Source organism: Sebastes fasciatus, chromosome 13 (assembly GCF_043250625.1).
Source record: "Sebastes fasciatus isolate fSebFas1 chromosome 13, fSebFas1.pri, whole genome shotgun sequence".
NCBI classification, from domain to species: Eukaryota; Metazoa; Chordata; class Actinopteri; order Perciformes; family Sebastidae; genus Sebastes; species Sebastes fasciatus.
The window spans coordinates 26,004,337-26,016,999 of NC_133807.1; the positions used below are offsets into that span (position 1 = coordinate 26,004,337).

The 12,663-nt window shown below is 40.4% G+C and overlaps 2 protein-coding genes across 2 annotated transcripts; both read left to right on the top strand.

Moving 5' to 3' along the window:
* The first annotated feature begins 450 nt into the window (after positions 1-450).
* On the top strand, positions 451-6,286 carry LOC141781004 (medium-chain acyl-CoA ligase ACSF2, mitochondrial-like). Its single transcript, XM_074656504.1, has 17 exons — positions 451-695; positions 818-961; positions 1,752-1,947; positions 2,447-2,575; positions 2,704-2,757; positions 2,999-3,117; positions 3,273-3,435; positions 3,551-3,646; positions 3,729-3,880; positions 3,965-4,056; positions 4,601-4,677; positions 4,783-4,890; positions 4,979-5,130; positions 5,241-5,382; positions 5,543-5,653; positions 5,743-5,811; positions 5,920-6,286. The coding sequence occupies exons 2-17, from the start codon at positions 855-857 to the stop codon at positions 5,968-5,970; spliced, it is 1,818 nt and encodes a 605-aa protein (XP_074512605.1). The 5' UTR covers positions 451-695; positions 818-854; the 3' UTR covers positions 5,971-6,286.
* Positions 6,287-7,021: 735 nt separating this feature from the next.
* LOC141781005 (medium-chain acyl-CoA ligase ACSF2, mitochondrial-like) lies at positions 7,022-12,657 on the top strand. Its single transcript, XM_074656505.1, has 17 exons — positions 7,022-7,078; positions 7,201-7,344; positions 8,135-8,330; positions 8,830-8,958; positions 9,087-9,140; positions 9,382-9,500; positions 9,656-9,818; positions 9,934-10,029; positions 10,112-10,263; positions 10,348-10,439; positions 10,984-11,060; positions 11,151-11,258; positions 11,347-11,498; positions 11,609-11,750; positions 11,911-12,021; positions 12,111-12,179; positions 12,288-12,657. The coding sequence occupies exons 2-17, from the start codon at positions 7,238-7,240 to the stop codon at positions 12,336-12,338; spliced, it is 1,818 nt and encodes a 605-aa protein (XP_074512606.1). The 5' UTR covers positions 7,022-7,078; positions 7,201-7,237; the 3' UTR covers positions 12,339-12,657.
* The last annotated feature ends 6 nt before the right edge of the window (positions 12,658-12,663 follow it).

Consider the following 12,663-nt stretch of genomic DNA (forward strand, 5'->3'; position numbering starts at 1 on the left):
TAACCATTCAATATCTGAACATGCCATACAGAATCTGAAATAAATAGGACTTTAATGCCAAATGTCAGTATGTACAAATGTGTAGTTGTCTAGTTTTCTCTCAGAGAACTTGAATTACAATATGCTGAAAGATTATTATGGAATTTTTGCCCAATGATGCCAAAAACTTACTGCCTACTGGAGGATTACATTTTTTTTTTAAATATCTGTTTTATTTTTACACTTATTGGCTCTGAAAGTACAATATGTGCACCCTACCTGTAATTGTATGTTGTTGTTTTTAAAGCTTATAATAACAGGCTTTGTTGACAGATGGAGGCAGGGCGTTTTCGGCTGTTTGAACTGCAGGCCCCCCTGCAGGGGTGTACATAGATCTAACAGGTGTATGTATATGATAATTAGTTTTTAGTTCTGTTGGCCTGATTAGCTAAAGGTTTCAGTGGTTAAACCAGGCAGACGGCGTGTGAATGATGTGCTTGAGTAACTAGGAATTTTTATTCAGTATCAATAATTACTCAACTCAATTACATCACTGGTTTAAAACTATACCCGCCTGGCTTCACAGAACACTTTGTGGATTACTCGACACACTCTCCAAAGAGTCGGTCCAGCCAGTGGTCCAGCCAGTGACCCAGAGTGGGTCCGGATATAAGAGCTCATCACCTGCACAAGAGCCCCTCTCTCTTCACCTGCTGGTGCTGCTGCTGTTTTGCTTTTCAAACATCCATCCATACTGACTTCCACAGTTTTTTTAGTTTTTTTTATGTTTTAAATGAATAAGCCTGTTTATTAATTATCAACGTGTCTTTTGTCGCAGCTTTTTTGTGCCGGGCTGTGACACATACTTCAGACCAATGTCAGCTCTGCTAAGGTCCTGTGCTCTCAGTCTCAGATATGTGGATGGACTCAAACACAGTAAGGCTGGGAAGTTATGCAGCACAACTTTGCTCCAGTGGTGTCGGTAAGTTTAATGTTTTTTCTTTTGTTTTTTTTAAATGTTCAGGGGTCAAATGGCAACATGGTCAAAAAAATGTACTGGTGTTTGTTCCATTAATGGTTCATTGAAAATATAGCCTAGAAAAAAAACATAGCTTTGTGACAACAGATTAAAAAATAGATAAAAAATAAATAAATATATAAATATTAATAATAATAATAACGTACACTAAAGGCTTTTTCTAAAAAAAAAATTAAAAAGTACTTGGATCAACACTTACTAATTCAACTGCACATTAAGAGTTCTTAAAGACTCAACATATTGGAAAGTGTTTACCTTTATAATACAAAAAAAAGAGAAAAAAATGATCTCACATAATCAAAGGAGGAATTCCTGATATTCTCGCTGGCAATATAAAGATTAAAAAACATTTGGCACACATGCATTCAAGGACTAACCATGCCTATTATGTTTATTAATAATAATGCACTCAGTGTTTTTCTGTATGATGTTTTGAGTGCACTAAAACAACGGCTCCTCAAAATAGTTTTTTGCTTGCATTTGTCCTCTCAAACTTAACATTTTCTTGGCCATTAAGACTGAGACTAAAGCAGATTTTATTGCCATGGTTTATTTTCATATTCATTAGGCTTATCCAAGATTCACTGTTTAAACAGCCTCAAACATTCTGTGATATACGAAAGAGGAATCGTGAATTATAATTTTCCTCAAAATTGGCAGTAAATTTTGATGTTAAAATCATAATCCACGTTTGACCCTTGTGCTTTTTCCTGAATCTTGTTCTGTATGCCAGGTCCCTCCATGTGGACAGTCGTCCTCACAAACCCTCACTGACCAGCAGCTATGTCCATGGCACTTCCACCCTCTCTCTGCTCCCCCTGACTGTAGGCCAGAGCCTGGACTCTACAGTCCAGCGCTGGCCGGACCGCGAAGCTGTGGTCTTCCCGCAGGACGGAATCCGGAAAACCTTTGCACAGTTTCAGCAAGATGTGGGTCTCAGATGTTGTGCCTTTATGCATCTATCGACCCTTAAACACTTTTCATGATATAATAAGGATTCTCCTATTGCAATAATGAACACTCTGAGACAAGTAGTGACATCAACTTGTCAAATGTAACTTGTTTGTACCTTTTTTTCCCCGGTGTTAACATTTTAGGTTAAAATAATAGTTGTTTGGCCTTTTGACACCTGATTAAATCACACGTGGTAATCTTAAAGCACAAAATGCCTTCTTAAAACTATGATTCTGGTTTGTCAATGACTTTAAATGAAGCAGCACCCATCAAATTTAGTTTGACGATAGGAATTGGTTCTCTTATTTGGGAGAAATCATCAGCAAACCTTTCTAAACTACAGGAATAATTGAATTGCATGCAGTGGAAAAACACATGGGCATAAAAGCTAGAAAGCTGTATTGTGAAATACCAGACTTTAAACAACTGGTGGTGAAGAATTATCTGATATTTTTGTGATGTTTATTGGTGCAGGTTGACAAGGCGGCTGCAGGTCTGCTTGCTTTGGGCCTGAAGCGAGGTGACAGACTGGGAGTTTGGGGACCCAACACGTATGAGTGGATCCTTTTCCAGTTTGCTTCAGCCAAAGCTGGAATTATACTGGTCAGTTTGGGAGTTTATACCTTTACATTATATTTACTGTACTGATTAACCTTGCGGTTAGACAGTCTGCTCTGTGTTACCAAACACCCTGCTGTCAAGTGTACATAATATCTGAATGATCTGTGCAGGTGTCATTGAACGTGGCCTATCAGGTGAAGGAAGTGGAGTTTACACTAAAGCAGGTACGACAAGTTGTGTTACTGGATTAGCCTTCTTACATAACTACCAGTGGTGGTGTCAGAACCTGGTGGATATAAGAACAAAAAAGAAGCTGATCTGAGCACTTCTTCCACCACTAATGACCAAGTCATTAATGTGCTGCTGAACCAAAATAAAATACAAAACCATAACATGACCTATTCATAGTAAAAGTAATCTTTACATAACAACATAAATTCAACAGAACTGATTTGTTGTATGCAGGTCCAGTGTAAAGCTGTCGTCTGCCCCACCAGCTTCAAAACCCAACATTTCTGTGAGATGCTGAGGGAGCTCTGCCCAGAGATCGACACGACGCCAGCAGGCATGATCAAAAGCTCCAGGTTTGACACAGCCAATATCAGATTTAATACATGTTATTCCTCTATTGTCATTATAGGAGTGTATATATATACCATAAATACTATGCAAAGGACACAATCTATATAGCTAATAGTTATGTGGATGTGATATGAATATCCCGTCTTGGGTGTGCCAGGCTGCCAGACTTGCGTATGGTGATTGTGACGGATAGCAGACAGCCGGGGATGCTCCACGTAGAGGATGTGATGCAAGCAGGGGAGAGTCGGCACCACAAAGAGCTGATGGATCTGCAGAGTAAACTGTCCTGTGATGAGCCCATCAACATCCAGTTCACATCAGTAATCTTCAATATTGCATCTTTCACAATATCACACATGTATTCTATAACTTGGACTGACATTATGATGTAACAGTGATTCAGATCAAGTCATGTTGCTTGTTTATTTGTTTCAGGGGACTACAGGGAGTCCAAAGGGAGCCAGTCTTTCCCACCACAATATTGTAAATAATGCCTACTTTATAGGTCTCCGAATGGGTTATGGACTAAGAGTAAGTCTATATTTATCTCTTGATTTGAAAAAAAATACATACAGTGAAATGTAAGTAATGTTATTTTCCATATCCCTATCAGCCTCAGGTGCGAGTGTGTGTGCCCGTACCTCTCTACCACTGCTTTGGCTCTGTGCTGGCGGGGATGAGTATGGCAGTGCATGGTATCACACTGGTGTTCCCTTCCTCTGGCTATAACAGCCGAGCCAACCTAGAGGCCATTCAGAGTGAAAAGTATGGCACACTGCTCATCACCTTAATGACTTTCAAATATACAATTTTTCACTTAAATTGATTCTTGTTTTTTTTCCGCTCAAGGTGTAATATAGTCTACGGCACTCCCACAATGTTCACCGACATGCTCAGCCAACCGGATTTACACAAGTATGATTTGTCATCAATGGAAGCTGGTAAGCGATTTGAAGACTAAAACATGATTAAAGGTACAGTGTGTAGGATTTGGCAGCATCTAGTGGTGTGGTTGCAGATTGCAACCAACTGAGTACCCCTCACTCCTCCTCCCTTTCCAAGACTGCGGTAACGTGAGCCGCCGAGTGCAAAACTGCGGCGAAGTGCTGCCAAACAAAAGTTACGAAAAGTTTAACTTTCAGCGGCGAAGTGCGGCCTGAGAGGACCTGCAGTCAACCAGTAAACAGATCCTGTGACTTCTGTTACATGTTGACTTCTGTTAGAAAATAAATACCTTCCCGCCTGAAACCCATGAATACGCCTCCTGGCCGCAGATAAATGTAATTATTGAGGCAAGCTGCACTTCGCCTCGTGTGAATTTGGCGTAAGTGGCTTTTTCTAAGCTAACGAAAACACGATTCTTAGTTTCAGGTGATAATACACTAATGAAAACTTCTGCCAATAGATTCCCAGAAATGTTACACACTGTTCCTTTAATATGTTGTATTGAACTTGGTGTGATGTTTATGTGCTGCTGTGTTTTAGGCATCATGGCAGGTTCTCCCTGTCCTGCTGAGATTATGAGAAAACTGCAAACAGACATGAACATGAAAGAGATAACAGTGAGTGGTTACATGTCCCGTACCTTGTCAAATAATGCTGTATAAAACTTATAAGTGTATAGCTTCTCCAGCATATAAAAACATGTGTACATCATGTTTTAATAGATAGCTTATGGAACCACTGAGAACAGCCCCCTTACATTTCTGGGATTCCCACAAGACGAGGAGGAGCTGAAGATGAATACCGTTGGATGTATCATGAGTCACACTGAGGTATGCATTATTTGTTTTGCAGAGAAAACCTTCATATACATATCGCCATAACAACACTGTGACTCATGCCTGTGTGTCTTTACTACAGGCTAAAGTGGTGGACCCTGATAGTGGGGAGATTGTCCCTCTGGGGGTCCCAGGAGAGCTGATGATCAGAGGCAGCTGTGTGATGCACGGATACTGGGACGATCCTGAGAAAACCAGAGAAGTTATCTCCCCAGACCGCTGGTACAGGACTGGGTGAGACACTATATGTACAATGTATACTGAGTGTTTGTCTACAAGAGAAAATACAAAGGCGTGTTACTGGAACGGGTTGATGTTCACATATTACTTTTTCTTCTACACAGTGACACGGCCAGTCTGAACAGTTTGGGATACTGCAGCATTGAAGGACGCATGAAGGACATGATCATCCGAGGAGGGGAGAACATCTACCCCGCTGAGATAGAGCAATTTCTCTTTACACATCCCAAAGTACTGGAGGTGCAGGTGAGACTTATAACCACTGCAGGGCAGCAAAGATCAAATACATTATCTCCAAGCAGTCGACAGCAGACCTACATACACCTTGAAGCCATATTTTGTCTCTCTAAATGTGTTTAGTCGTTCTTTTTATGGTGTATTTCATGAGAATATGTCTGTTTGCCAGGTGGTTGGAGTGAAAGATGAGAGGCTGGGCGAGCAGGTGTGTGCTTGCATCAGACTGAAGGAGGGCCAAACGTCCAGTACAGAGGAGATAAGAGCATTCTGCAAAGGCCAGGTGAGAGGAGATGATGTGTGATAGATAAAATTGCTCAACATACTCAGAATCAGCACATCTGTACAGTTTGTGTTTTTTCCCCCCTCTAGATTTCTCACTTCAAGATCCCACATTATGTGATGTTTGTAGACAGCTACCCTCTGACAGCCTCTGGAAAGGTACAATACTTCTGCTTTAACACCAACATTACTGAACTATGAAGATGATTTACACTTCATTAATATAATGAGACTGAAATGGCTGCTACTTTCTGGGTTTTTTTCTAGATCAAGAAGAACGTATTAAAGGAGCAAATGGAAAAGAAATTAGGCCTTTAATTTTGTGGACCCTGATGGACTGTGTTTGAGTGCTGGGAAAGTCCGAAACCGAGCCAAAAGTTAATACTTTCTTTACCGAGTAGTGAACTGGGACTATATTACTGATCTGCTGCTGGATTGTACTTGAAATTCTTCTGCTTTTACCTCACATTTCACTCCTCATTACTTTGCCGTTTAAATGTTTACAGTGAGCCTGAAGTGGTTGAATGACATCTGAACGCCATCCACTAATGAAGGCCACAAGATATGACCGAAAGCTTTGGAAAATGTTTAGCAACTTTGGACTGTATCGTCTTTAATTAAACGTTTTGGACCCAAACTACACGACATATATTTGTCATCTCAATCTTTATTTACTTAAACAATTTTTGACAAACAATTTGATATCATAATACAATGGCTTTAACCATTCAATATCTGAACATGCCATACAGAATCTGAAATAAATAGGACTTTAATGCCAAATGTCAGTATGTACAAATGTGTAGTTGTCTAGTTTTCTCTCAGAGAACTTGAATTACAATATGCTGAAAGATTATTATGGAATTTTTGCCCAATGATGCCAAAAACTTACTGCCTACTGGAGGATTACATTTTTTTTTTAAATATCTGTTTTATTTTTACACTTATTGGCTCTGAAAGTACAATATGTGCACCCTACCTGTAATTGTATGTTGTTGTTTTTAAAGCTTATAATAACAGGCTTTGTTGACAGATGGAGGCAGGGCCCATTCGGCTGTTTGAACTGCAGGCCCCCCTGCAGGGGTGTACATAGATCTAACAGGTGTATGTATATGATAATTAGTTTTTAGTTCTGTTGGCCTGATTAGCTAAAAGTTTCAGTGGTTAAACCAGGCAGACGGCGTGTGAATGATGTGCTTGAGTAACTAGGAATTTTTATTCAGTATCAATAATTACTCAACTCAATTACATCACTGGTTTAAAACTATACCCGCCTGGCTTCACAGAACACTTTGTGGATTACTCGACACACTCTCCAAAGAGTCGGTCCAGCCAGTGGTCCAGCCAGTGGTCCAGCCAGTGACAGAGTGGGTCCGGATATAAGAGCTCATCACCTGCACAAGAGCCCCTCTCTCTTCACCTGCTGGTGCTGCTGCTGTTTTGCTTTTCAAACATCCATCCATACTGACTTCCACAGTTTTTTTAGTTTTTTTTATGTTTTAAATGAATAAGCCTGTTTATTAATTATCAACGTGTCTTTTGTCGCAGCTTTTTTGTGCCGGGCTGTGACACATACTTCAGACCAATGTCAGCTCTGCTAAGGTCCTGTGCTCTCAGTCTCAGATATGTGGATGGACTCAAACACAGTAAGGCTGGGAAGTTATGCAGCACAACTTTGCTCCAGTGGTGTCGGTAAGTTTAATGTTTTTTCTTTTGTTTTTTTTAAATGTTCAGGGGTCAAATGGCAACATGGTCAAAAAAATGTACTGGTGTTTGTTCCATTAATGGTTCATTGAAAATATAGCCTAAAAAAAAAACATAGCTTTGTGACAACAGATTAAAAAATAGATAAAAAATAAATAAATATATAAATATTAATAATAATAATAACGTACACTAAAGGCTTTTTCTAAAAAAAAAATTAAAAAGTACTTGGATCAACACTTACTAATTCAACTGCACATTAAGAGTTCTTAAAGACTCAACATATTGGAAAGTGTTTACCTTTATAATACAAAAAAAAGAGAAAAAAATGATCTCACATAATCAAAGGAGGAATTCCTGATATTCTCGCTGGCAATATAAAGATTTAAAAACATTTGGCACACATGCATTCAAGGACTAACCATGCCTATTATGTTTATTAATAATAATGCACTCAGTGTTTTTCTGTATGATGTTTTGAGTGCACTAAAACAACGGCTCCTCAAAATAGTTTTTTGCTTGCATTTGTCCTCTCAAACTTAACATTTTCTTGGCCATTAAGACTGAGACTAAAGCAGATTTTATTGCCATGGTTTATTTTCATATTCATTAGGCTTATCCAAGATTCACTGTTTAAACAGCCTCAAACATTCTGTGATATACGAAAGAGGAATTGTGAATTATAATTTTCCTCAAAATTGGCAGTAAATTTTGATGTTAAAATCATAATCCACGTTTGACCCTTGTGCTTTTTCCTGAATCTTGTTCTGTATGCCAGGTCCCTCCATGTGGACAGTCGTCCTCACAAACCCTCACTGACCAGCAGCTATGTCCATGGCACTTCCACCCTCTCTCTGCTCCCCCTGACTGTAGGCCAGAGCCTGGACTCTACAGTCCAGCGCTGGCCGGACCGCGAAGCTGTGGTCTTCCCGCAGGACGGAATCCGGAAAACCTTTGCACAGTTTCAGCAAGATGTGGGTCTCAGATGTTGTGCCTTTATGCATCTATCGACCCTTAAACACTTTTCATGATATAATAAGGATTCTCCTATTGCAATAATGAACACTCTGAGACAAGTAGTGACATCAACTTGTCAAATGTAACTTGTTTGTACCTTTTTTTCCCCGGTGTTAACATTTTAGGTTAAAATAATAGTTGTTTGGCCTTTTGACACCTGATTAAATCACACGTGGTAATCTTAAAGCACAAAATGCCTTCTTAAAACTATGATTCTGGTTTGTCAATGACTTTAAATGAAGCAGCACCCATCAAATTTAGTTTGACGATAGGAATTGGTTCTCTTATTTGGGAGAAATCATCAGCAAACCTTTCTAAACTACAGGAATAATTGAATTGCATGCAGTGGAAAAACACATGGGCATAAAAGCTAGAAAGCTGTATTGTGAAATACCAGACTTTAAACAACTGGTGGTGAAGAATTATCTGATATTTTTGTGATGTTTATTGGTGCAGGTTGACAAGGCGGCTGCAGGTCTGCTTGCTTTGGGCCTGAAGCGAGGTGACAGACTGGGAGTTTGGGGACCCAACACGTATGAGTGGATCCTTTTCCAGTTTGCGTCAGCCAAAGCTGGAATTATACTGGTCAGTTTGGGAGTTTATACCTTTACATTATATTTACTGTACTGATTAACCTTGCGGTTAGACAGTCTGCTCTGTGTTACCAAACACCCTGCTGTCAAGTGTACATAATATCTGAATGATCTGTGCAGGTGTCATTGAACGTGGCCTATCAGGTGAAGGAAGTGGAGTTTACACTAAAGCAGGTACGACAAGTTGTGTTACTGGATTAGCCTTCTTACATAACTACCAGTGGTGGTGTCAGAACCTGGTGGATATAAGAACAAAAAAGAAGCTGATCTGAGCACTTCTTCCACCACTAATGACCAAGTCATTAATGTGCTGCTGAACCAAAATAAAATACAAAACCATAACATGACCTATTCATAGTAAAAGTAATCTTTACATAACAACATAAATTCAACAGAACTGATTTGTTGTATGCAGGTCCAGTGTAAAGCTGTCGTCTGCCCCACCAGCTTCAAAACCCAACATTTCTGTGAGATGCTGAGGGAGCTCTGCCCAGAGATCGACACGACGCCAGCAGGCATGATCAAAAGCTCCAGGTTTGACACAGCCAATATCAGATTTAATACATGTTATTCCTCTATTGTCATTATAGGAGTGTATATATATACCATAAATACTATGCAAAGGACACAATCTATATAGCTAATAGTTATGTGGATGTGATATGAATATCCCGTCTTGGGTGTGCCAGGCTGCCAGACTTGCGTATGGTGATTGTGACGGATAGCAGACAGCCGGGGATGCTCCACGTAGAGGATGTGATGCAAGCAGGGGAGAGTCGGCACCACAAAGAGCTGATGGATCTGCAGAGTAAACTGTCCTGTGATGAGCCCATCAACATCCAGTTCACATCAGTAATCTTCAATATTGCATCTTTCACAATATCACACATGTATTCTATAACTTGGACTGACATTATGATGTAACAGTGATTCAGATCAAGTCATGTTGCTTGTTTATTTGTTTCAGGGGACTACAGGGAGTCCAAAGGGAGCCAGTCTTTCCCACCACAATATTGTAAATAATGCCTACTTTATAGGTCTCCGAATGGGTTATGGACTAAGAGTAAGTCTATATTTATCTCTTGATTTGAAAAAAAATACATACAGTGAAATGTAAGTAATGTTATTTTCCATATCCCTATCAGCCTCAGGTGCGAGTGTGTGTGCCCGTACCTCTCTACCACTGCTTTGGCTCTGTGCTGGCGGGGATGAGTATGGCAGTGCATGGTATCACACTGGTGTTCCCTTCCTCTGGCTATAACAGCCGAGCCAACCTAGAGGCCATTCAGAGTGAAAAGTATGGCACACTGCTCATCACCTTAATGACTTTCAAATATACAATTTTTCACTTAAATTGATTCTTGTTTTTTTTCCGCTCAAGGTGTAATATAGTCTACGGCACTCCCACAATGTTCACCGACATGCTCAGCCAACCGGATTTACACAAGTATGATTTGTCATCAATGGAAGCTGGTAAGCGATTTGAAGACTAAAACATGATTAAAGGTACAGTGTGTAGGATTTGGCAGCATCTAGTGGTGTGGTTGCAGATTGCAACCAACTGAGTACCCCTCACTCCTCCTCCCTTTCCAAGACTGCGGTAACGTGAGCCGCCGAGTGCAAAACTGCGGCGAAGTGCTGCCAAACAAAAGTTACGAAAAGTTTAACTTTCAGCGGCGAAGTGCGGCCTGAGAGGACCTGCAGTCAACCAGTAAACAGATCCTGTGACTTCTGTTACATGTTGACTTCTGTTAGAAAATAAATACCTTCCCGCCTGAAACCCATGAATACGCCTCCTGGCCGCAGATAAATGTAATTATTGAGGCAAGCTGCACTTCGCCTCGTGTGAATTTGGCGTAAGTGGCTTTTTCTAAGCTAACGAAAACACGATTCTTAGTTTCAGGTGATAATACACTAATGAAAACTTCTGCCAATAGATTCCCAGAAATGTTACACACTGTTCCTTTAATATGTTGTATTGAACTTGGTGTGATGTTTATGTGCTGCTGTGTTTTAGGCATCATGGCAGGTTCTCCCTGTCCTGCTGAGATTATGAGAAAACTGCAAACAGACATGAACATGAAAGAGATAACAGTGAGTGGTTACATGTCCCGTACCTTGTCAAATAATGCTGTATAAAACTTCTCCAGCATATAAAAACATGTGTACATCATGTTTTAATAGATAGCTTATGGAACCACTGAGAACAGCCCCCTTACATTTCTGGGATTCCCACAAGACGAGGAGGAGCTGAAGATGAATACCGTTGGATGTATCATGAGTCACACTGAGGTATGCATTATTTGTTTTGCAGAGAAAACCTTCATATACATATCGCCATAACAACACTGTGACTCATGCCTGTGTGTCTTTACTACAGGCTAAAGTGGTGGACCCTGATAGTGGGGAGATTGTCCCTCTGGGGGTCCCAGGAGAGCTGATGATCAGAGGCAGCTGTGTGATGCACGGATACTGGGACGATCCTGAGAAAACCAGAGAAGTTATCTCCCCAGACCGCTGGTACAGGACTGGGTGAGATACTATATGTACAATGTATACTGAGTGTTTGTCTACAAGAGAAATTACAAAGGCATGTAACTGGAACGGGTTGATGCTCACATGTTACTTTTTCTTCTACACAGTGACACGGCCAGTCTGAACAGTTTGGGATACTGCAGCATTGAAGGACGCATGAAGGACATGATCATCCGAGGAGGGGAGAACATCTACCCTGCTGAGATAGAGCAATTTCTCTTTACACATCCCAAAGTACTGGAGGTGCAGGTGAGACTCAGAACCACTGGAGGGCAGCAAAGATCAAATACATTATCTCCAAGCAGTTGACAGCAGACCTACATACACCTTGAGGCCATATTTTGTCTCTCTAAATGTGTTTAGTCGTTCTTTTTATTGTGCATTTGATGAGAATATGTCTGTTTGCCAGGTGGTTGGAGTGAAAGATGAGAGGCTGGGCGAGCAGGTGTGTGCTTGCATCAGACTGAGAGAGGGCCAAACCTCCAGTACAGAGGAGATAAGAGCATTCTGCAAAGGCCAGGTGAGAGGAGATGATGTGTGATAGATAAAATTGCTCAACATACTCAGAATCAGCACATCTGTACAGTTTGTGTTTTTTCCCCCCTCTAGATTTCTCACTTCAAGATCCCACATTATGTGATGTTTGTAGACAGCTACCCTCTGACAGCCTCTGGAAAGGTACGATACTTCTGCTTTAACACCAACATTACTGAACTATGAAGATGATTTACACTTTATTAATATAATGAGACTGAAATGGCTGCTACTTTCTGGGTTTTTTTCTAGATCAAGAAGAACGTATTAAAGGAGCAAATGGAAAAGAAATTAGGCCTTTAATTTTGTGGACCCTGATGGACTGTGTTTGAGTGCTGGGAAAGTCCGAAACCGAGCCAAAAGTTAATACTTTCTTTACCGAGTAGTGAACTGGGACTATATTACTGATCTGCTGCTGGATTGTACTTGAAATTCTTCTGCTTTTACCTCACATTTCACTCCTCATTACTTTGCCGTCTAAATGTTTACAGTGAGCCTGAAGTGGTTGAATGACATCTGAACGCCATCCACTAATGAAGGCCACAAGATATGACCGAAAGCTTTGGAAAATGTTTAGCAACTTTGTACTGTATCGTCTTTAATTAAACGTTTTGGACCCAAACTACAC